This window comes from Tachypleus tridentatus, chromosome 13 (genome assembly GCF_004210375.1).
Source record: "Tachypleus tridentatus isolate NWPU-2018 chromosome 13, ASM421037v1, whole genome shotgun sequence".
NCBI classification, from domain to species: domain Eukaryota; kingdom Metazoa; phylum Arthropoda; class Merostomata; order Xiphosura; family Limulidae; genus Tachypleus; species Tachypleus tridentatus.
Window position 1 is genome coordinate 232,273,113 of NC_134837.1, and position 25,564 is coordinate 232,298,676.

The 25,564-nt window shown below is 32.1% G+C and overlaps 1 protein-coding gene and 1 long non-coding RNA gene across 5 annotated transcripts in view; one reads left to right on the forward strand and one right to left on the reverse strand.

Annotated features, from left to right (window-relative positions):
- Nucleotides 1-2,840: 2,840 nt before the first annotated feature.
- LOC143239257 (uncharacterized) lies at nucleotides 2,841-15,050 on the reverse strand. 4 transcript variants are annotated; one of them, XR_013021084.1, is made up of 8 exons: nucleotides 13,083-15,050; nucleotides 12,358-12,635; nucleotides 10,604-10,684; nucleotides 9,279-9,347; nucleotides 7,777-7,902; nucleotides 5,258-7,324; nucleotides 3,610-3,905; nucleotides 2,841-3,440 (listed from the first exon to the last, which is right to left on the reverse strand). It is a non-coding gene; the product is annotated as an uncharacterized LOC143239257 (long non-coding RNA). The 4 variants fall into 4 exon arrangements; XR_013021085.1 differs by lacking the exons at nucleotides 9,279-9,347; nucleotides 10,604-10,684 and having other exon boundaries at nucleotides 12,412-12,635; XR_013021087.1 differs by lacking the exons at nucleotides 9,279-9,347; nucleotides 10,604-10,684; nucleotides 12,358-12,635; nucleotides 13,083-15,050 and adding an exon at nucleotides 8,095-9,272.
- Nucleotides 15,051-22,246: 7,196 nt separating this feature from the next.
- The window catches only part of LOC143239258 (organic cation transporter protein-like), a 42,831-nt gene continuing 39,513 nt past the window's right edge, over nucleotides 22,247-25,564 (forward strand). Inside the window, exon 1 of the mRNA XM_076480169.1 lies at nucleotides 22,247-22,718. Within this exon, the coding sequence (XP_076336284.1) occupies nucleotides 22,639-22,718 (80 nt within the window). The 5' untranslated portion in view covers nucleotides 22,247-22,638. The remainder of the gene's footprint in view (nucleotides 22,719-25,564) is intronic.

Below are 25,564 nucleotides of genomic sequence, written 5' to 3' on the forward strand. Positions count from 1 at the left end.
TATCGATAGACGAACAACTGTAACTTCTTTTTCTGGACGAATGATGTCTTGTTGTAAAATCTTGTTGGAGAGTGGCCAGTTAGTTGGTGACGTTATCGTAAGAGAAAGGATACGGGGTTTCTTTTTTTCTCGTAACTTATATGCTGTCAAATTTCTAGTTTGTCATTATAGTGTTTAGTTGGATATAAACCGGACTTGAGAGGAACAGAGACACCGACCCGTTCACTGCTCCAATATAGGCGAGCATACCTTTGTCTCAAGAAGTACACACAGTTTACTGTCGTTGCTGTGTCCTTAATAAATAATTTTACATACCACGAAACGTGTCTAATCTAAATATGTTTATATTTCATACAGCTTAAAACTGCGTTAAGTTTTCAAACTGAAACTACTCTGTGGAATTTTCTGTTCATACTTCCCATTATTAAACGTACCTATCTGCTACTTGGGGAAAATTCAGTTCAACACAACTAGTCTCTCTGATGGATTCGTATCATGCTACATCCAGTTTGTCATTCTTTCTCTTCCAGTCACTTCTTGATGTCGTATATCCATGTAATTTCTCTACTTCCATGTTTTACCCCCTATACCCTCAGTTGTGGTCAGTACTAACCCTATTTATATCTCGTTTCCTTTTCTTTAACATCAGCTAGCAAACATTTCTCTTTCAGGATTCTTACCGTCTCTCTTACTCATTCAATGGCTCCACTCACGTTTGGGGGCCTTCCACAAAGTTCAAATTATTTGTAATGATAAAATCACTAACACTTCCTTTATTTAATTGAGATATTTTCTCTGAACAGTAATTGTTTAAAGATTGATGGCAAGTCACGCAAAATTGTTTTTAAATTAACCTTTTTCATATTTGAGTGAAAATAGAACATTCACAACTCACAGTACCTTGACATATACTTGTCAGCCAAAGATCTTCATTATAGCATAACAATTATCAAGAATGATATAATGCTGGTAAATGTGACCATTCTCTCTTGACTTGTAAATTTGGCCATTATCTCTCTTGAAGTAGATATTGTGCTACCATTAAATATGGATGAAATTATATCAGAATTCGCAGCAACCACATTCATTAAACGAATAACCTAATTAATTGAGGAAATTATGAAATATTTTGCACTGTTATTATTATTTCAATTGCAACAAATTCAGTATTAAGAATTGTGATTTTATCTTAATATATATATTTACACACTACATGGCCAAAACTACGTGGACACACGACCATCACACCTATATGTGCTTGTTGAACATCTCATTCCAAAACCATGGGTATTAACATGGCGTTGACCCTCCCTTTGCTGCTGTAATAGCCTCCACTCTTCTGGGAAGGCTTTTCACTAGATTTTGGAACATGGCTGTGAAGATTCGCTCCTATTCAGCCACAAGAGCATTAGTGAGGTCGGGTGAAAAGGCCTGGCTCGTAGTTGGCGTTCCTATTCATCCTAAAGGTGTTCGATGGGGTTGAGGTCAGGGCTTTGTGCAGGCCAGTCAAGTTCTTCCACACCAACCTCAACAAACCATGTCTTTATGGACCTCGCTTTGTGCACGGGGGCATTGTCATGCTGAAAAAAAGGGCCTTCCACAAACTGTTGCCACAAAGTTGGAATCACATCATTCTGTCACTGTATGCTGTAGCATAAAGACTTCCCCTCATTGTAACTAAAAAGCCCAGCCCAAACCAGCGGTAGTGAGTGTTGCAACTGTGGGCAGACAATTTTTACGCGCTTCAGCACTCGACAGTCCCGTTCTGTGAGCTTGTGTGGCCTACCGCTTCGTGACTGAGGTGATGTTGCTCCTAGATGTTTCTACTTCACAATAACAGCACTTACAGTTGACTGGGGCAGGACAGAAATTTGGAGAACTGACTTGTTGGAAAGATGGCATCCTATGACAGTGCCACGTTGAAAGTCACTGAGTTCTTCAGTACAACCCATTCTACTGCCAATGTTTGTCTTTGGATATTGCATGGCTATGTGCTTGATTTTATGCACTTGTTAGCAATGGGTGTGGCAGAAATTGCCGAACCCACTAATTAGAAGGGGTGTTCACATACCTTTGGCCGTGTAGTGTATATTAACATTACAAAGATTAGCTCAGAATAATAGGGACTTCTCATAAGTAAGTGCTCCACGACAGCACAAAAGTCAAATCAGGACCTATTCTGGTCCTCCTACCTCTCCTGCTTATTTCATATGCTTAGTTAAACCTATTGCTGATTGACAGTAAGAATAACCAAGGATTAGGTCCAAGAAGCCACGTACTACAACATTTTCAGTAGTTGTGTTAAATAATGTTTCAATCAACAAGATATCAGGTTTTAAGTCCACTTAGCAAGAGAAGAAACAAACATATTAAGGATGCTGGAATAACATGTTTGTTATACATACATAAATAGAATAGTCAGATTACAAATCACACATTAACAATATATACAGCATTACAAGTTGGACGAATCACTTCTCGTGTCTTCATACACGAAGCTCTGATAGAATAACTTATACTGAGATCAGCATTCCTTTTTCAGATACCAATGAGTCCACAGTGATAAGAGATCTGCAGTGGTTATGCTTGTTTCTCTTGAAATATTTTTGTAAGATGACATTTTAAATTAGAAACTGTAGTATTATAAAATTATCATACTCGTTTTGGTAGCTACAAATTCATTTTTTGTAAATAAGGGAAATGACGTTATCTATACACCTACTGCAGTCTTAATCCGATCCTGGTAAATAAAAATATTTTGTCTTTATCATTTCGAGAGAAACAGAGTAGGTAATGGGGTGGGGTTACAAATGCTACTGTATTCAGCCCTACAAAAAGTATTATTATAATTTTATTGGCATCAACATACATTTTTTTTTGTTGTAACACAGAACGCTTTCTCAGTATTGTTTATTACTGAGAGAACCAGTCAAACTCATGATATCATGACTTAGATATTCAAATATACCATTGTATTTGCTATACAATGGATAGTAAGTTCATAACCTTTAGAGAAACAGAGCTTCATGTCCCACACACAAGAAAGTGATTAATTTAGAACATCATTTCATTTAAAAATATCGCTGTTTCAACAACGATTTATTTTTAGTTCACTTAAGCTGACTGTAAAACTCAGTGATACAACTTAAGTAATTTTTAATCCTTTTTAACTGATTAATTTAGTACATCCATCTTTCATACATCAGTTATCAATAGTTTTTCACTACATTTACTTTCAATGATGACTTCAATTTTTTTCGCAAACAATCCACAAAGAAAGCGTTGCTGATTGTTTGGCTTTCCTCCAATGAAGGAACAACATTTTCCGATATGTTCCAGACTTCATTGGTTCCACAACAAAACACCACATAAGATGAAGGGTCCTGACAGTGCTTGCTACTGACGACTGGAAAGAAACCAGATGTTGTCTTGTCAACACTCTGAAAGAAAAAAATAACGAGAAAATCTTTAGTTAAAATATCTTAAAGTTAATTTAAAAATCTGATATTTTGTGTACAAAAGCCTTGTAATATTTGCTAATAACATGCATATATTGCAAACATATGCGTTTATTATCAAATATCACTATATAATTACTCTTATGAATACCTTCGTGGTTAAGAGCTGGGTGGATTCCATTCAACCCGTAATGAAAGGGATAATCATAGGAAGGTTAAAAACAATCCAAGGTTACCTTTTTTCATCATACAGATCAAGCAGAGAAATTAAAAAGATAGAATGTTTCAAGTTTAAACTCTGTCCGCCAGGAGAAAGTTTGTTTTTGTCTCGGCTGAGTGTGGGGAAATCTCTATCTGATACATTAGTGTCTCTGTTCTCTGTAACTTTTTCTCAGATATTTGGTTTTCTAGATCTGTCTCCATTCAAAGGTTTTTCATTTTATCCATCTAAAAGATAAATGAAAATATATTTTTCACAAAAATATCTCCATTTGTATAAAAGCAGATTGTTATTTTATTGTAAGTTTATTAACACAAGAATAGCTGAAAACTTTTTAACCCTGAAATAACCGAGTTGTTTCCACACTGTTAACTGCCCAGAATGTCAACATACTGCAATATATGTTTGTGCTTGTTAAAATACTCAATATAAAAACCAGCCTACACAAATGGGTGAAAACATATAATTTATATGTAAATCACAGAAGAGTCTCTGCAATAAATAGTAGAATTAATTCTAATATTAACATGGGCAACACAAAAACTTATTCCAGGGGGGAAGGGGCAAAGAAGTGTGAGATTACAAATTGAATAAAAAATTCATATACACATCCTGAATAAATAAAGAAATAATTAAGTTTCTCATTTTCCAAATAGGAGCAAGTGCCCCCCCATCATCACCACCATCAAACGTTGATAGTATTTTTGTGTATTTCTGACGACTCATAATACACTATTACGAATTTTATAAACAACACACTCTTAGAATGTATTGTTTAAAAAGTCAATATGGTTAAGTAATATCTTTATACAAGAAGTTACAGTAAACTTGACTATCCACAAGCCCCCCAGTGGATCAGCGGTATGTCTGCAGACTTACAATGCTAAACACGGGTTTCGATACCCGTGGTGGGCAGAGCAGATAGCCCATTGTGCATCTTTGTGCTTAATTCAAAACAACAACAACGACTAACCACAAATAGATTATCCAGTTTACCATATAACAAGAATTCCACAAGCTGTTATATAAAACATTATGCCAGTTTCACACAATCTGTGTTCTGCAACTAAAAAAATCAAATAAACACAATGACACTTTAAATTATTATAGTAAACCCTACCACGTTGAATTTTAGGTGAAAATCCATTTTCCAACTTTTCGACTTTCCAAAAACTACACAGATGTGTATAAAGTTTTGTGTGTTTTGTATTATCCGTGTTTCTGCATTTTCTAGGTTCCCTTTACTTCTCCATTAATATAGTTAATACACTGTAGTTTCAAACAATATCAGCCTGTCGTCGAAAACATCTCAAAGTGTGAAAAACCATAACCTAAGGACAGATTTCTCAGAAGAATAGTTTAGGATGTTATGTTAACAGCAAGGAAATATTAAAAGCAAGTTAGATGCTACTTTATCTAACAGTAGGGAAATATTCAAACCAATCATAAAAAAATATATCAAATGGTAAAAACAGTAACCTAAGGACTGGCTTAGTCTAAAGATATCACATTAATTTTGATTTAATCTTACAAACTTTCAAAATTCAGTTTATAGAATTTTAACAGTAAAAATTCTTACCTCTAAAATAGTTTCCTTCGGATCATCTACAAACATTGTACTGTACAATTGTCTTCATTTCTAGCATTGAATGCTATCAGAACTTTGTTGTTGACTTGCTGTATAAGCCAAATTCCATGTGGATAATCTGGTCACAGAAAAGTAGTGTAAGTTATTTTGAGAATTATAAGACTGCTCTTTTAAACCTTAAGCCTAAATTTTACTACTGTTTATATTTCATATTGTTTAACGTATCTGAAATGCTTCATCATTCTTTACCTTAACAAACAATAAAAAATAATATTACATAATAACTAAAGAAAGACCAGGAAACTTTGGATGTGTGGTGTATCTAAGTTATCTTATCCACTAAAAAATATCATACAGCTAGTCCTTACTATTCAAATATATATCAAGAATTCCCGTTATACTCCTTTAAATAAACTGCTTCTATCACATATGAAGCCAACCTATTCCAAAAATAACGATAATGCCCAGCAGCACACCAATTCCAACCAAAAAACTTTTTCATTTATTGCTCCAAGTTCCGGATCACCTACAAATGATATAGTAACGCCTTTCGACGTGTTTGAGATTATGATCAATGATAAAATTTATGATCTTATAGTTCAAGAAACAAATTTCAATTATCACCAAAAGACATTAACTGTGATGAAATAAAGTTTCTTGGAATTATTATGTGCATGGGATACCCAAAGATCACCTACTATTGGGAGAAAGATCTCTTCTACAGGAATTATTACGCACCGCAAATAATTTCAAGAAACATGTTTCACGCGATCCTATGTTTTGTTCATTTTCCAGATAATCAAACAACTGGGAGAAGTCGTTTAGGGAAAATTGGAAGGTTACTCGAGATTCTTAAAAAAATTTTACAAGAGCTAATACTCCAGATGAATGCATTGCAGTAGATGAAACAATGGTGCCATGGCGAGTTCACCTAGTGTTTCGTCAATATAATCCTGGGAAGGCACATAAATATGGTTTGAAACTATGTGATTCCTAAGGTTACACGTATACCAACACTGTTTTTGCTGGAAAAGATGATGCACAGCAACAGTGAGGACGTCCCTTACATGGATTCACTCATGCAACTCAGATAGTTCTTGATCTTGCTAAAGATACAGAGAGAACAATCACTACAGATAATTTCTATACATCAATTGATTTAGCAGAAGAGCTGATAAAGCGTAAAACCCACTTTGTGGAGACATTACGACTGAACAGAAATGGTAGCCCCAAAGAAATTATAAGTGGAAAACTAAAGAAGGGAGAAACTATGGGTTGCCAACAATATGATGAAATTGTAATTGCAAAATGGAAGGACAAACGTGATGTTCTTATGTTGTCAACGAAGCATGATCTGAGCTTCAAGGATACTGGACGGAGAACCAATTATGTGGATGTGAAAAACACTAATGGTTCTCAATTACAATATCATAAAACAAGGAATAGATATATATCCCTCAAATGTCTAGTTATTTCTCGCCACTCGGGAAAATGGTATCAAAAGATTGGCTTTGAGTTTTTTGCTAAACACAGCAGTGGTGAATGTTTTGGTATTATTCAATAAAGCACACCAAAAAAAAAACTACAAACATATGAGTTTCGAAAATCAATCATTAAATCACTGTTCCAAGTAAATGCTCAAGCAGCAGTAACACCAAGGACAACAGCAGGAAGATTTAACACACGGCACATTATGAAAACTTACACTAAAAGAGACAAATTTAACATCTTTGTCACTTCTTAACATTGGATTAATTTATACCTGATTTATTTTACCAGAATCTGGGGCATGAAGGATGGGGGTGGGAGTCTCCTTAACACCCACCTGCTACTGTTTGGTGTCTTTACTGAAACCCATGAAGTGGAAAAACTTTCTACAAAAATAGAAGTTTGTTCCAAATAGTGATAAATAAAGCCCACAAATAACGTGAAATAAATAATGTATTAACATTATCTTCGTGGAGCTTCAAACAGGGCAACATTGATCCCACATAACGGAAAATACTGCTTGGGCTTGTGAGTGATGCTCGTTTTCTTTTTACTGACGGTTTTGGAGACCTGAAAATACAAATACTTTGTGTAACAGAAATATCACTGATAGCTTTGCACTATAAGCTTTTGCTTTTCACTTTGTATTATCTAACAGTCTATACTGTAGTTATAAATGTTCTTGATTAGTGACTAATTTTCTGCATAAGTTAACTTAAACATCTTTAAATAAAACAGTTTGAAATTTTTATTGCAAATAAACAATAAAGCATGAAACGATGACATAAGGAACATTTTGATCATTTAATAAAGAAGTAAAAGAGGACATGATAAAATTATCATATAATAAAGTAGAACACAAGTCTCATATCACAAGTACAAAATAAGTGGTATTTTGAGTAGGTCTGACGAAAATGTTTTAAAATAAACTAAACTTGTCATTAAAACGGAGGATAACAAATCGATAGATTTATACAATTTAATACAGCTTCTACTGGTCTGATATAAGCCATCATATTTACCATAAGCATATCATTAAAAAGGAACACTTCTCTCTGATGGATTCTTGCTCGTTATTTCTTGTTTATATTATAAACTTAATACAGCTGGCAATGAGAGACCAGTCTTCTGTGAGGCTGGGCTAAGTTCTGGAAAGTTAAATGATTCAATTATTGATCTTGGATAATACAACTCATTCATTTTATTTACTGTGCATTAAATTCTTTAAGTCATAATTGCAATGAACTTTTAATTTAAAGGAAACATCAGTTTTTATTAGAATACAGTTTGTACTGTCAACACTCAGAAATAAGTAATTCATTAACTTACTGGTTTCTTACCAACAATCGTTTGCTGTACCTTCATTACTTGTGTTGCATGGTCATAACCAGTTTTAAGTTCACTAACTTTGATTCTTTTGTAAATTCTTGACAACATATCTCGGTCTATATCCTAGCCATCATCCATTGCTAGTTATAACAATAGTACAAAGATTTAAGGTTTAAAACTAACAAAACATTTGTTCAACATACTTGTGGAATGTTTATCACTAACTTTCATTTCATTTCAACAAGTTCCTGTAAGAAAAATGGTTGATTATGATTCCAGTATAAAACACATGTTGTACAATACTAAACTTTATTGGATGACTTGGGTATCATAACTTCTACAGAATAAAACTCTGAACAGGATTTTTACAAGTCCTTGTAGAACATGTGATCCAAGCTGAAGGAAAAAAAAATGTTAAGGGAGATTCCAGTACAAAATGATAAAAGGTTGGATTTAGAGAATATTGTAATATAATTTTATAGAGGCTGAATTAAGAAGGGTTGCAGAAGAACTTGATAAAAATATGGATGAAATAAAAACTGTTGTATAACCAGATAAGTTTGTTTGTTTAGAATTAAGCTCAAAGTTAAACAATAGGCTATCTGTCCTCTGTCCACCACAGGTATCAAAACCTGGTTTTTAGCTGTGCGAGTCCTTATATATTCCACTGTGTCACTGGGGGAAACCAAATTAGATGCTGCATTAATGCCAGATTTATATAATTTAATGCCACACTGGATTAAGGATTAATTTAGACTGGACTATTGTCAACCTATTGATCGCTGATTTGTTGTGTGGTTAATCTCTAACAGTCAATTGAAAGACAACGTTAATTACGTTGTACGGCTTGCAAACATTCTGCATGCATTTAAAATAGCATAGACCAAAAATTAACAGCAACTGATTACTTTAAATATAACAGGACTTATAAAATAAAAGCAACAAAAACAATAACAGTCATTGGTTATAGACTCAAGTATCAAAAAAAGTTAAAATAATTCTGAACATTGATGAGATTCAAGAGTAAGTGTTTGTACAATGATAACATTCTATGAAATTGACATAAAATAAAAACACAACCTTTGTAATCTATGTAATTATACTAGTGAGTTTTGACAAAAAAGTTACCATTTCTAAATAAACATCACTGTATTGTACAAAAAAATAATACACCTATCCAAGCGACACATCTTACCCCTCAGGTTTTTTATAAAGTCTTTCAACTTCATCCTTCTGTTAGCCTTCATGTTCGGGGTATGCAGATCTGTATTAAGCATTATAATAGCAAAATCAAGAACAAAGACTGTGTCTGTATTTTTAAACTTTAAAATTATATCAGGATTACAGTTGGAGTATCTGTGGCTGAACACTTATAATTTGATCAATTTTCATGGATTCTCCCTAAATGTGAACAAATGTTATAAGAACTGTTAGTTCAAGTGGATCTTAAAAAACATTTGTTATATCTTTAATGTTGTGTTGTGAACAAAATTAAACTGAAGATTACAAGTGTATGATATTTTAAATGTAAGCCAGATAGTTTGTTTATTATCAGTTTCAAGCAATCTTCAGATATTATCAAGACTTTCATGTAATTTTCAGTGAACTAATCATCTAGATCATATATCATACAGCTAGTCTATAAACTTTAGTTTTCTTCTAATCAGTTCTCAAAAGTGAGAGCATAAAAACCTGATTTACCAAAACACCTTCTTGATTTGTAGGTGGAGATTAAATTTCCAGTTTCTAGTTTAATTCAGACAGATAAAATCGGTATATAAATAACTCAGTACCTTCTACTAGATCAGTACAGTATGTACTTGACAACATTTAACAGGAATCAAGAATAACGACATTGATATTTGATGGGTTTTTTTCCAGTCAGTAACAGGATTTTGTTGTTTAACAAGAAGTTACACAATTCTCCAACTCATGACTTTTATATCGTTATAATTTATAAAGAAGTGGAACCAAAGAGCTTTAATAAAAAGGTAGCAAATAATGATTGACAAGTATAATAAAGTGATTTAGTTTTGAAACAACATAGTGTATTTTTTAACTGAACGTTGGTCTGGCTTCTTTATATATTAAACATGTAGTACGAATTCACCAAAAGTAATCATTTTACTATGCTCATAAATCTTATTTGTCAACTGATTATTATATTATCATAATGTGCTTTCTTACTAAAGTTCAGAACTTTTACAGAGAAGTGAAATGAAACAGCTACAGACTTCACGTAAATGTCTGTTTTTCAAAGATAAAGTCACTTATGTCCAGTAAAACTGTACTAAGTCATAATGATTAGATGTAACACAAACTTCAAACACAGAAGTTTGTTTTTCCAAGTACTGTTGTTGCAAAGGTTATTTACTGTAAGAGAGAGATTGAGTTAAAAAATTACCATTGAATCTAGTAGCTGAATTAGAAGATGTTACCCTGTTATCTAATATCTATATTTAGATTTTAATTTTTTAACAAAACCTCTACACAACTCTCTATTATGATTACTGAACTTACTAGCATCCTAAAAAAATTTGGAACTTCCGGAGAGTCTCGTCAACTTGCATTCCAGCTAGATCAGTTACTTTCACTAAACTTCTGCAAGCATGGAATATTCAGAATTATTTTCTCTTACTAACGACACTTTTTCTACTAAACATATTTAAAAAACATCTAAAGTAACAAAAGAATAAAATGTCTGTAAAAATGTATCTCAAAAGAGTTGGTATGGATATTAAAATACTTCATTTTAATACCCATACATTTTTACTTCAAGTGGGTTTCTAGTCATCACAAATAAAGTCTGAATTAGCTTCTTAAAAACCTTTCTGAAATAAACATTTGAAACAAATTCATGTTTTGATGATACATATTAAAGAAGACAGTCTGTATGTTCCTGATTCTGACACTTATTCCTTCTGCAAAGTAGAACAGTCTATTGTAATAACTACTGGAAGGTAAAAATGACCTATTTCAGATTTATCACAAGATCATTTAAAACAGAGGTTAGTAGGTACATTAAATTTTGACAATGACACAGAGTATTAATTTCCACTCAAAGATATAACAGTTGATGCTTTAAATATAATTTTTAGGTCGTTATGTACTTTTAACATAAAGATGTCAAAGATTTTCAGACTCTTTTTTGCCCTGTTTTTGAAAAAGTAGTTTACAGCCTGATGAAGGCTCGATTAAGCGTGGAAAGCTTGCACAATACTGAAAAACAAGATATTTCTAAAAATGTTTTAATTTTTAAGCTAATACTTTAGTTGACAAATTTATAAATACAAAGTGTCATATCTCTTATTAGTAAATAGTGGTTGTTACAGCTGCTGATATCTGTACTGTATATTATTTAATACTGTACTGTAATACTACAGCGTCCAGCTAATGAGAAGCATTGTGTGAAGTATTAATAACTACTGATTCTTACAGTGTACTGTATATTGTTTAATACGACAGTGTCCAATTAGTGGGCAGTGTTGTGTGAAGTATTTGTAAATACTGATTCATACAGCTCCTGATGTGTGTACTGTATATTGTTTAATACGACAGTGTCCAATTAGTGGGCAGTGTTGTGTGAAGTATTTGTAAATACTGATTCATACAGCTCCTGATGTGTGTACTGTATATTGTTTAATACTACAGTGTCCAATTAGTGGGCAGTGTTGTGTGAAGTATTTGTAAATACTGATTCATACAGCTCCTGATGTGTGTACTGTATATTGTTTAATACTACAGTGTCCAATTAGTGGGCAGTGTTGTGTGAAGTATTTGTAAATACTGATTCATACAGCTCCTGATGTGTGTACTGTATATTGTTTAATACTACAGTGTCCAATTAGTGAGCAGTGTTGTGTGAAGTATTTGTAAATACTGATTCATACAGCTCCTGATGTGTGTACTGTATATTGTTTAATACTACAGTGTCCAAATAGTGGGCAGTGTTGTGTGAAGTATTTGTAAATACTGATTCATACAGCTCCTGATGTGTGTACTGTGTATTGTTTAATACTACTGTGTCCAATTAGTGGGCAGTGTTGTGTGAAGTATTTGTAAATACTGATTCATACAGCTCCTGATGTGTGTACTGTGTATTGTTTAATACTACTGTGTCCAATTAGTGGGCAGTGTTGTGTGAAGTATTTGTAAATACTGATTCATACAGCTCCTGATGTGTGTACTGATTATTGTGTAATACTATACTGTCCAGCTAGTGAGAAGTGTTGTGTAATGTATTTGTAAATACTGATTCCTATAGCTGCCGATACCTGTTTTTTGAGAACAGTCTGCATTGTTACACATCTGATTAGAGGTTTATTTACATTAACACAGCTGAGTTGAAACCATTTTGTGGGTTTCCCAGATACTCTCCAATGCTCTGTTTACTGAGTCCTTTCCTGGAGATCAAGAATTGTGCTACAGCCTTGGCTGTTCCTTTTAAGAAATTGTTTTGGGTAAGGTAAGAAATACCCTTTTCTGGTTTTCTGTTGAACAGGTTCAAACCCACTCTATATTGGAATCTTCTCTGTAGATCTGACACCTATGTCTGTAGAAAAACTGGCCATTACTCTACAAGTTAAGGTACAGTTAAGAACTACAAAACATATTACAAGTGATACTCTCTTTTTCAATAATTGAGGGCAGCTAAAAGTATGGAAATATTCTGATTTATGTTCATTAACTTTTAATAAATTAGAAAGGGCAGTAATAATATGCTGTAGTTAAAAATACAAAAAAACTAAATTTAAACAATTCTAGAATTTGCATTAAAATTGTTTTAAAACAACAAAATCTAACTTTATGATTAATTGCACTTTGTAAGTGATAATGCAGCAGACCTGAATAAAATTTAATTTTTAGAAGCTCTGTTAATTAATTTTCAGTTTAGACATTTGAATACAGAGAATGAGCTGTTTGATAAAGCTGAATCTGTTATATCTTATGTTGATATGGCAATATCTTCAGCTTTACAAGAATCCATGTAGTTTTGTACCACACAAGCGTCAGATGACTCGTTCACTTCATCTATGTTGGTCGAAGAACTGGGTTAATTATCTACTCCATAAAAAGTATTATCTTCGGAAGCACAGGAATGATATTTCATACAGCATTCTCGGAATGTACGTTGAATAGATAAGGCTGCTCTTCGGGCACAAACACATTTCCTAACCCAACATTTCTAGTTGTTTGTCTTGCAACTCTTGTGAAAGTTCGTACCTGGGAGAAGTTTAAATTTTACAGACATGTCAAGGTTTCAACAAAAATATGTGCTGATACACAAACACATATTGTTCCCTAAGCCACTACAACCGATTACATCAACCAATAACAACATTCGACTGTAGAATCATTAAATTATTCTTACTGGAAACTCCAATAGAACTAGCAGAGAAATATTTGGTAATACATCCACTGAAATCTGGTCGCAAATTACAAATTACGATTTTTAAAATATTCATGTCAAGCTAAAGCTATAAAAGGACCACATGCACTAGTAGTTCTTTAATTTGGACTATCAAACCAGGGGGATAAGACTAGTTACTTATACACACCACCAACTTTTGGAATACTCTACTCGAATAGCAAGATTTGAATATATATCACTTTCATAATGCACCCACTTCAATGTGTGTAACGCGTTTGTTCAGCAACGGGACAAATTCAACGGATCTTTGTAGTCACTGTCCTGCGTGCTAATTACAAGACCACACTCGGCCCAGAATTTGACGTCTACTCGCTCTTATGTGTTTATCTTATATAAAAAATAAGCCGGTACTTAGGAAGATAATTAAAAATAGATTTTACAACAGTGTTCTGGGAGATGTGTTCAAAACAAGGGAGTTTCCCGTGAAATAACAGAGATAAGGGAAAACTTAGCTTGATTAGTTTTATTATCAGTAGTTTTCTACATCAAATGAATATGTATCAAATCAAAACACAATGTAGTACAAAATAACTATTCAACTGAACAAAGTGCACAAAGCCTTATGGATAGACTCTAGGCCTTGGACCTATATAAATTTAATTTCCCATTAGTCAATTCTGGGAAGATTTTAGGCCTTATATAAACCCAACTACGCTTTATTCAATTATGGAAATACTTTATGTCTAGATCTTATATAAGCCTAACTATGTTCAATTCAATTATAATTTAGGTCTAAGAATTTAAGCTAAATTCAAAGTTGGAACTTATGTCACAGGAAAATTTCTATATACCTAACTACACTCTATTCAATCAGATATCGGCCCAAAAAATTAAGCTAAATTCAAAGCTGGAGCTTACGTCACGGGAAAACTTAAAATACACTCTTAACGGTAATTTTATGTCTCTGAGGCTTTATCTTTGAAATGAAAGACGTACGTTATTAGATTTGGTAGAAAGAATCGAAATCGTTGTAGGCTTCAATCGAATATATTTCATCTTGAATAGTATAGCTTATAACAATATACATACTGACTGACACGGATGAACGTGTTATATATATATAATAGGAACATATTTTCGAAACGAAACAAAATCAGTGTCGAGTTATTACTATTACAAAAAAACTGTATTGTTGAAATTCATAGCACTGTGAGAACACTGACAAAGTATTTACAACTTTTCGGTCAGATGCCATTCGTCATGCAGTTTAAATCATGTTACATTTGAAAAAAGCTTGGACAGAATCAGTGATGTCGAGAAACCCACTTGTTGAGAAATTTATATGCAAAAACGGCTCGTTTGGGTTGAGAAAATATTTTACATAGAAGAGCGAACAACGTTTCGACTTTCTTCGGTCATCGTCAGGTTCACAAAGAAAGAGGTAACTGACCGGAAGCTGACCACATGTTTGAAAGGGGTTGTGTAACTGAGTGTCGGAATGTAGAGGGCGGTGTTAGATGTTTGAATATATAATTTTATTTGTTTTATTATATTAATATAGGTATAATGGCGTTCCTTTATATTGGTTTATTTTGGGTTTAAGTTGTTGTATAAGTAAGGCTTCTTTAATTTTGCGTTTGTTTATGTTTGTTTCTTTATTTAGTATTCGATTGTTTTCTATGGTTATGTTGTGTTTATTTGACTTGCAGTGTTCGAAAACGTGTGAAGGTGACTTTTTTATGTTCTTTGAATCTGGTTTCCATTTTTCTACTTGTTTCTCCAACATAGAAGTCGTGGCAGTTATCACATTGTATTTTGTAAATAATGTTGGTGTGGTGTTTGTCAGTGTAGTTTTTACATAGTATAGACCTCAGTTTTATGCCTGGTTTTTGAATAAATTTGGTATTAACTGGAATGTCATATTTTGTTACTAATTTTTGCCAAATGTTGGTTATTTGTTTGCTGATGTCAGGAATATATTGTATACAGCAGTATATGGTTTCGTGATTTTTTGATTCGTGAGATATATTTACTTTAGTTGGTTGATTTTGCTTTCTGTCTAGGTGTGTGCGTATAATGTTTTCTACGGTTTGTGGGGGGAAACTTATTGATGTTGATGAAGTATTGTTTTATTTTGTCTAATTCATCGTTAATTTTATCTGGTGAGCATAGTTTTATGGCTGTGTTTATTTGGTTTCTTAGTATGTTGAGTTTTTGTTTTGTTTCATGTGCTGAGTCCCAAGGAATGTATAGTCCAGTATGCGTGATTTTTCGGTGGATTTCTGTTTTGAATTGTGTGTCGGTTCTTGTAATTTTGAGGTTAAGAAATGATATTTGATTGCTTTCTTCCTGTTCACATGTGAAGTTAATGTTGGAATGTATAGAGTTAATGTGATTGAAAAAATTAAGTATGTGTTCTGTACATTTGAATCCCGCAACCGTGTCATCTACATATCTGTACCAGTATAGTGGTGGATGTAATGCTGTGTTAATTGCTTGTGTTTCAACTTGTGTCATAAAAATATTGGCTAGAACTGGTGATACTGGGTTGCCCATGCTTAGGCCATTTGTTTGTATATAATTTTGGTTGTTGAACATGAAGTTTGTCTTTATTGTGGTGAATTCTATTAGGGTTGCTAACTGGTTACTGGGAATTTCTATGGTTGGGTTAGGGTCTCGGATATAGAGTTCTAAGGCTATCTTGCAGGCTTCAGTGGTTGGAACTTCTGTAAAGAGGGATATAACATCGAAACTGGCCATTAAGGCTTTATGATTAAGTTGATTTAGATTAGACTTCAAATTAAAAGAGTCTTTGATGAATGAGCTGGCTGATGTTACATATTTGGAGAATGCCCATGCTATGTATTTACCAAGATTGTAATTAAACGATTCATATGTGGACATTATTGGTCGTAATGGACAATCTGGTTTATGAGGTTTGGGGATGCCGTATATTTGCGGTGTGCGTGAGTCGGTTATACGTAGGTAGGAATAAAGTGTTTGTGAAATTGTGTTGGCTTTTTTCATTTGTAGTAGTAATTTGTTCAGTTGCGTCTCGTGTGTCTTTGTTGGATTTGTGTGTATTGGTTTAAATTTGTTCGTGTCTGATAGGATGTTATTCATTTTTTGGATGTATTCATTCGTGTTCATTATGACTATAGCGTTACCTTTATCTGCTTTTAGAATTTTTATGTTTTTGTCTTGTTTTAGGTTTTAATGGAATTAATGTCTCTTTTGTAAGGTTGTTTTTAGTTTTCTGTTTTGTGAAATTATGTTGATGGTTTTGTGAGAAAATTCTTTGAAAAAATCGTTTAAGATGTTGTTTTTAGGTGTTTCTGGAAAATATAAATTTGTAATTTTACCTGAGAAGTTTGGCTGTTGGATGTCAATAAAATTATCTAAGTTGTCTTCTTTCTGTTGGTTGTTTTTGGTTGTTTCCTTGTTGTTGTTCTCCGTAGAAAGTATCACAAGTCTCCTGGCTAGGTCTTCTAGACATGTTTTGATTTCTATGGTTGGAATGTACCTAGGTGCTATTGCGAAGTTGAGTCCTTTGTTAAGTAGATGTATCTCGTCTGTGTTTAATTGTCGGTCGGATCTGTTAATTATGAGGTTAGTCAACGGTTTATCGTTTTGGTGTCTTTTTTGTTGTTTGCATCTTAGTTTTTCTAGTTTTTTGTTTTGGCAGATCTTTTTGTCTCTGTCGTTCTTAGTATTGATTTGGTAACAACAATGTTTAAACTACAATTTCACATCTAAAACTTAACAGTAACACAAACACGTTTGAAATAAAAAAATACTACATTCCAAAAAATCAATGTAATGTTCAAAGACAAAGTACCTACTTCAACAATGTATATTACGGTTGAAACTGACTTTCTTGGTCACCAGCGTACACAAGTTTCGGTGTCAAATGAAATTATGTAATCAAAATATATGGAAGCTCCACGCAGACATTCTGACATACGCAACAATTACGAACATAAAAGTCATCGAATACTTGTCAATCGTATAATACTGTCTTAATAATTTAGAAGCGATTAACAACGAAAACATAACCTTCGGAAAATTCATTACCTTACCTGCGGAGCACAGCGTGCGTAACAGTTTTGTGTGTTTTTTTCCCACGCGTAGTGTTTAAACAGTGAAAAAAATTAATGGCTTAAATAAGTCTGCTTGTCTACGTTATTGTCTATATTCAAAAATATGTCATTTATCTCTCTACTGAAAGGAATCACTGCGCCGTCTGCGACGACCTCCCTGTTTTAATTTTAATATAAAACATACAAGCGTCAATCACAATGCTTTCATTAGGAATTATATAAAAATATAAATGGATATCTTACTTTTGTATAAAACACTAAATATATGTTACTTTTATATAAAGTACTTAATGAATATATTACTTTTATAGAAACCACTAAATGAATGTTAGATTTATATGAAACACTAAATGTTACCTTTTTATAGGTGTTACTCATGCTATTTATGATACAATGAGTATATAAATAAACTAGAATAATATTTTTTTTTAGTTTAGGATTACTGAAGATTTATTCATGACTGTCTGTATACAAGTGTATATTTTCTCTGTTAAAGAGATGACGTGTAGGAAAAGTTTCATCAGAAACAGCACTCTTTGACGCGCTGGTGAATTATTCTTGGATGAAAATTTTATACAACCTATCTGACTTTGAAGAGATTTTCCGAAAGTCACCAAATATCACAAGTACAATCCCAAATGCACACAAATGACAATGATATCATGAATGTTTTTCTGTAATTTAATTTAAGCAGTAAGAGTTTCTTGTCGAGGTGGTGTTTTTTACCAACCTATCAAAAGTATCCGTCCAAGATAAGTATTTCAGCTTACTAAATTTTATTCCATTGTGAGTTCTTCGAGCAAAGTTACTTTCCTTTTACTATGTCATCATTGAGGTAAAATTTCAAAATGCAGTTGCTGTTTCTTGTGTAAAATATGTAAGCCTTCTTTTATTAATATGGACAATATTGCCACATGTTTTCTTACAAAATAGAACCTCACCTGGTAAATTTAAAATCAACGTTGACTAACCATCCTATAATTATATATAAATTTTTGAAAGACAGGATGGACATGGCATATGGATTACACTTTCTTCTTCATGGCTCATTATAGGAAGAAGCTAAGAAGTTATAAATTCACATTATCACTTAGAAATATCTACATTCCAAGTGCGTAATTTTTGACTATCTTTGCTATTATGGAGAGTAGAAAGAAAATCTACAGTGAGAAACTTAAAGCAAATAAACATCATTTGATACAGAAACGTTAAGACTAAGAATTTATTTATTTTCCTTTGAGATTTAAGGGATAATGATGTATTTATTTTTTAATTTAGGTCAAAATTTATATAAAACTAAAATAGTAGTTAGAAAACTATTTTTTATCTAATATGTATTGAAAATAAAGTTGTTTAATTAAATTTTATGTGAAAAGATTGTGACATTCAAACTCAGACCCACACATATCCAGAAAGATAATTAGCCAGATAAATTATAATAGTTTTCATACAATCTATTTTAATGAATGTGTTTTTGGTTTTCTCAATTTCATGTTTAAAATCTACCTGAATTATTTTATTTAAATGGCAAAGTAGGAAGAAAACAGGGTTAGGTAAACAGGTACTAGATAATAAACTTGCCTGCAGGAAAATTCTGAATTTCTCACATTTTTATCTGTATTAATTATTTATTGTTATACTATTTGTGTGAAAAGTACTTAATATGTAAATATTCAAAACTTGTTAGGTTAGATGAATGAAAAACTATATTTGTTTTTCACACTCAGCAATTTATGTAGTTAAGCCTTGAAAAGCAATTTTGAAAAGTTAAATAAGGTCTAAAACTTCTAAAATAAATAAATTTAATTGTCTATTATAGTTATTCTATTGAGAAAAATAAGGTATTTCTTGTTTTATTTCATATTTTACAGCTTATCATTTGACTACAATGTAATATTAGTATAGATTACAGATAGAAGATAAAATATAGTTTATGAAAACCATTTCTTGTCATTCACATAAAAGGTTCCAGTGGCCATGAAATTGAACAGCTGCGAGAAGCATTTTTACACTCAACATCAAAATCCGCATCTACCCAGTTTCACTTAGTAACTGTTTGGAATTCAGATAAATCTTTAATAAAAATACTTTCTCAGAAAGTTTTATTGTTTCTGCATACTTAACTTCTACTTATCTATATAGAGAGAGTGATTTAGTACGAAATATTCCTTATATTAAGGAAGAATATATTTGTTTTGTCTACTCAGTTTGAACTTGATATAAAACGTAGTTGGTAACTTTTTCTTTTCAGTTTTTCACAATCTTATGTTGTTTCATTATTTCAAGATAAATGTATAAAAATGAAAGGTTAATAACGCTTTTGGTTCATTATAGACTAATAGTATACAAGTTAAGAAGTTGAACTATTCGTTGTTATATAGTATTAGTATCCAGCCGTAAGACCTTATTTCACAAGTGATCGTGAGGCATCCCCAGATATTTAGATGCCTCATAAAATTATTTTAATAAACAGGAAATAATTAAGTATAAGCAAATATGTTTATGAAACAATGATGTTTATAGAACAACGCACAGTTCTGTGCGGAAAGAGATTGCCGACCTGTCGTAGAGGAATGTTTGTTTTGAATTTCGAGCAAAGATACTCGAGGGTTATCTGCGTCGTAGAGGAAAATAAGACGAAAGTCCTTCTTGTCCATGCTGCCTTGAGGGTTGCGAAACTTACTCTGAGTAAAGTTAAAACAGCAGATAATTAAGACACCCTGTAAACGACAAACGTTGAATTAAACCAACCAACCAGCAACAAGGTATTCAATATTCAGTTTCTAAATGTCATCGAGAGAATTCCGACATTTATTTCTGGACAACCTAATATTTGACAACAACTTCGAAGTGACCGAAAAATCTGAAATGTTCAATAGCTACCTTGTTTTTAACTAAAATAACCAATTACATTCAGACATTCACAGTAAAAAAAAAAAGACAGGCTAGTATCATTACATTGCATGATAATACAGATTAAAGGCAAAGTATTATTTAAAAGTTTAATATACAAGTACATTTTATTTTTACATGTTTTATTATGTAAAGAGTCTTTCTTTACTAATGTTTCACTCTCAAACCTGACTTATGTGCGAACACATTAAGTACTATTTAATACATGTCAGTTTATGTTGCGTACATTCTCCAATAAACTGATTCATTATTTGAATCAATCTTTTCACAATATTTTGGTTGGTTTTAAACAAAATTTTGTTTTTATATTGTATAACGTTAATCGATGCTAATTTTAATGTATTTAAAATTAAAAGAAAAACGAAGAATTACGTGACAAGTATTTAGTTGTTAAAGAAAATAAACTTTGCCAAACGGAGGTGTTCTGAAATATTAGTACCTCTTCTTGCTTTCATCCGTTTGCGATAAGTTATTTGTTTAATTCATAAAATGTTTAAATTTAAGTAAAGAGATTGGTCTGATGTTGTCCTCTGGCGAGTTTGAAGTATTGGCATTGGAGGGTTCAGGGACAGGGAGACGATTAGGGCCGATAAGTTATTAAACAGAAGAGAAGAAGGAAAGCATGATAACAACTCCCCATTGATTAGAGTCGCTGTGTGATCTGTAAATTAAATACCAAGCTTAGGGTAATTAAACGAATGTGAAGCAGAATTTATGTAGGAAACATATATGTAAAAACGGCTCGTTTGGGTTGAGAAAATATTTTACGTAGAGGAGCGAACAACGTTTCGACCTTCTTCGGTCATCGTCAGGTTCACAAAGAAAGAAAGAGTTAACTGACCGGAAGCTGACCACATGTTTCAAAGGGGTTGTGTAACTGAGTGTCGGAATGTAGAGGGCGGTGTTAGATGTTTGAATATATAATTTTATATTATTTTTTATTATTTTTAATATAGGTATAAAGGTGTTCCTTTGTATTGGTTTATTTTGGGTTTAAGTTGTTTACTTAAACTTGTTTTACTAGAAAACAAAGATAAACAAACGCAAAATTAAAGAAGCCTTACTTATACAACAACTATATATATTTCTCTACAAGTGGGTTTTCTCGACATCACTGATTGTGTAGGAAACAGATTAAACTATAATACTTATTTCATGTTTCCTTCATTGCTAAAATATTAATATCAAAAGTTACCTAATATTCATGTTAAACTGCCATTCCTTAAAACATTTTCAATGGGAATGACATTTATGTGGAAATGAAGGTCAAATGAGGCTTCTCACCTCATATTGTTGACGCTGCTGTGAGAAAATTTAATAAAATAACATAATTATCAAAAAGTAAATGTAAATTAACATTTTGTAAAACAGAAAAAAAATTGTTTTTAACATAATTATTAGGTGTGACATGTCATTGTTTTTGTAAATTTAAAAAAAATATATCATTCACATTCATAAACCACCGAATAAAATTAGTAAAACGGATTTTTATAAAATTGAATGCGAATGTTTATAATATTGAAACTAGAAAAATTAATATTCAAAATAAATAAACATGAGAAAAATGTTAAAAACAAAAGTGAAAACTCTGTCCTAGCTGAACATGTAACTTATACAAGCTGTGTCATATAGTGGAAAGAACTGTTACTTTGTCTCAGCCGAATAATAAAATGAATACAAATATTGGAGAAACTACTGAAATAATGAAGTGCAGTAAAAATAATTTCGTCTTGAATAAAGATTGAGGTTAGAAAATAAAAAGTCAGTAGATGGCGTGATATTGTTTGAAATGTCATCTTGTAGTCGCGTGACCGAGATTCTCTTCTTTGTATCTTTATGTTACAGAATAGTGTATTTTTTTCATACGTCGGAAAAAACGAGAAACTGCCTTTTTTTATAGTTACCTAATATTCATGTTAAGACTGGCATTCTTTAAAACATTTTCAACGGAAATGACATTCATGTAGAAATCACAATCAGATTAGATGGTGCATGTTATACATGTATTTGTATTGTTACTTTAACTTTCTAGTGTTACTATTTGTAAACTGCAGTGGCATAAGATTTGTCTCTATCAACATAAAACAATTAAAGCAGTGAACAAAAGTGTTACGACGGAAGGATACAGAAAATATATTGTGAAGAAACCTTTGAAGATCACAATATTAAACATGAAAAAGACAGAAGAGAATTTTACGGTGATGTCAAGACCAAGGAGCCAGAAAGTAAGCAAGGTGTTTATCTGCATGACGTAAGTAGTGTAACAACAGAAAATGTCACCATATTCTACACATTCAGTCACGTGTATTCATAATTTCTTTTTTGTAAAAGTTCATGCTCGTGTTCTGCATTTAGTTTCTACATCATATAAACAATATAGGGAAGCTGTATAAGTGTACTATCATTCCTTATCTTAAGTAAGTACCAAATACTATAACCTTCAGCCAGTCTGCAATTGAAGAGAATACTAAAATTAATAAATATCTAGAGTGACGTTTATAACTGTTGATTAATTTATGGTCTTACCCAACTGCGGGTTTTAGTTCTACACAAATCTACTGGACGGATATTACAGTAGTTGCTCCTAGTATGTTATCGTTTGATACAAATAATTGACTGATTCTCCTCTATCGTTCTGTGTTAGATCTCCACTGGAATGTTTTAAGTTTAGTAATATTTCACCTTTCTTTTTACATCTCAGAGGAATGTTGTAAGTGGTATCTAGATTTTCACGACTGATTCCTTTGTAAATTTAATGGGTTCCGTGGCTTGCAATTGAAGGTCTGATTTACATTGCTGCAGCTGATTTTTTATCTCTGCTTTATGATCTGTCGGTAGTGTTTAATTTTGTATCACATAATTCATATATAGTTTTTAACTTCTGATATACTGGTCTTGCATAAACTTTAGGTTAATAAAGTGTGTATCAGTTCTTCATGATCGAGAATTTTGTTTCGTGTATTATGTTTTTTAATTCCAATACGTCTACCAATAGCTCGTCCTTCCAAACCACCAAATAATGAAAATATTGGTACTATGACTAATTGTAGAAACCCGATTTATTGTGTTAACCGGTTTCCTTTCTGTTTAACTCGTGCTTTTTAACAGCTACATCTACCAGTAATGATTTGTATAATCTAAAAGTGTGATTTTATGTATTGGTTATAGAAATGTTATCCTTTAAAACATTTAATCTATCTTAATTTAAATTTGTTAAATATTAGGTATTAAATATATGTAATTTAATGAAAATCTTTTTTCATTCTCCAGTTACTTGAAGTGTGTGATGGTTGATGCATGTGAGTTAATATTTAAACTGGTTGTTGTAATGACTTAGGCTAGACATACACCAAATCAACGTTCCATTATTTAACGATCCCTGAGTTACTTGAAGTGTCTGTAATGTTTGAACACATACGTTATGAAAGCACTTTTCGTACATCTTACTTGTGTGGCTTCTCTAAGTTGAGATCCTTCTTTATTATGTTGCAAAATGTTGTGTGGCACACGTTGACGGTTTTTATCATTGGGATACGACTTGTTTCAGATCATTTTCTGGGTGATACCATATCCCAGGTTGACCCATATTTATTTGTTATCCAGTGCTATTAAGTAAGAGATGTTATTGTCTTAAATTCTAAATCGTGATCTTAACACGCTCTTAAGATCTTTGTGTATGAATATTTTGTGATAAAGACTGGTCTATACCTTTTTAAAGTAACCAGTCTCCAGTATTATCATACTAGCTATACAACATCTATGAATGTAGGTATGTAATTCTGGTTCATTTCAAAAAATAGTGATTTTATTTAAGCTGTCGTTGTCACGTGATTTATTTATATATTCAAAATACGTATTAATAGTAATAACAATTTGGTCAATATCAGTTGTATGTTATCAAAAAACCATTCTGTGCACAATTTATCTTGATAGTTTGATTAGTATAATGTCTACAATCGACTAAAATAGTTTTATGATTTGTTTAGGTAATAAACATGGCATATTAAAACGACAAAGTAAAACAATACGTAAATTTATGAACGGAAAATAATATTGTAGCAACAAAATCCAATGCCAGTATTTTCTTCTTGACATATAGATTTAACTTTCATATTAGTGAAATATATTTCCTTGACTCGCTTAATTCAATGTTTTTTTCCAAAATCTCTAACAGCATCTCAACAAAAACAGTCTGAAAACTTCAAGGTGACTAACATAAGTACCGTGTTTCTCCGATAATAAGACCTACCCATAAAATAAGACCTAGTATGATTTTTGGGGATAGTTTTAATATAAGCCCTACCCTTAAAATAAGCCCTAGTTAAGAGTGGCAGGAAGAGGAAATAAATAAAAAAAAAATTATTAATTAGTTTAATAGTTAGTTAATTAGTTTGTTTAAGTATTAATTAGTTAGTTTAATAGTTTTACTTTATAACTTCATTTTTTTAATATATCAAAATAAGACAACCCCCGAAAATAAGCCCTAGTGTCATATTTTGGAGTGAAAATTAATATAAGCCCTGTCTTATTTTCGGAGAAACACGGTAGCTGTTAGACATTTACAGTTTCATACGAGGCACGTCATCGCAACCAATATGAAAATACAGTATTAACCTGATAGCTGGGTCAACGTTAATTTTTTCGATGTTTACATATGTATAGAAAGTCAAATTAGTATCTGTTTCAAAGCATTATATTAAAAAAATTAGACAAAACCTGAATTTTCTCCACGCATTTTCGAGAAAAAATTTCAACCTTGTAATAAAAATACGAGTTTTGTAATGGCCAAAATTATGACAGGCTCGTAAAAAAAATCAGAATTATTGTAAAACCTGTTGGTTAATGGTCAATATCACACAGTTTAGTTATATTAGAAGGGCGTGGTGGTTACTAGTCTATATCATGAAATGCAGTTACAAGAAATGGGCGTATTATTGACTAGCGTAAGATGTACAGTGTAGTTTCGAGAGACAAGTGTTTACTTGCCTATGTCATATAACATGATTACAAGAACAGGTTGGTTGTTGACGTATCGTACAGTCTACCTACAAGACACAGATGTGTTGATTACTAGCATATATAGTTTCAATAAATGTC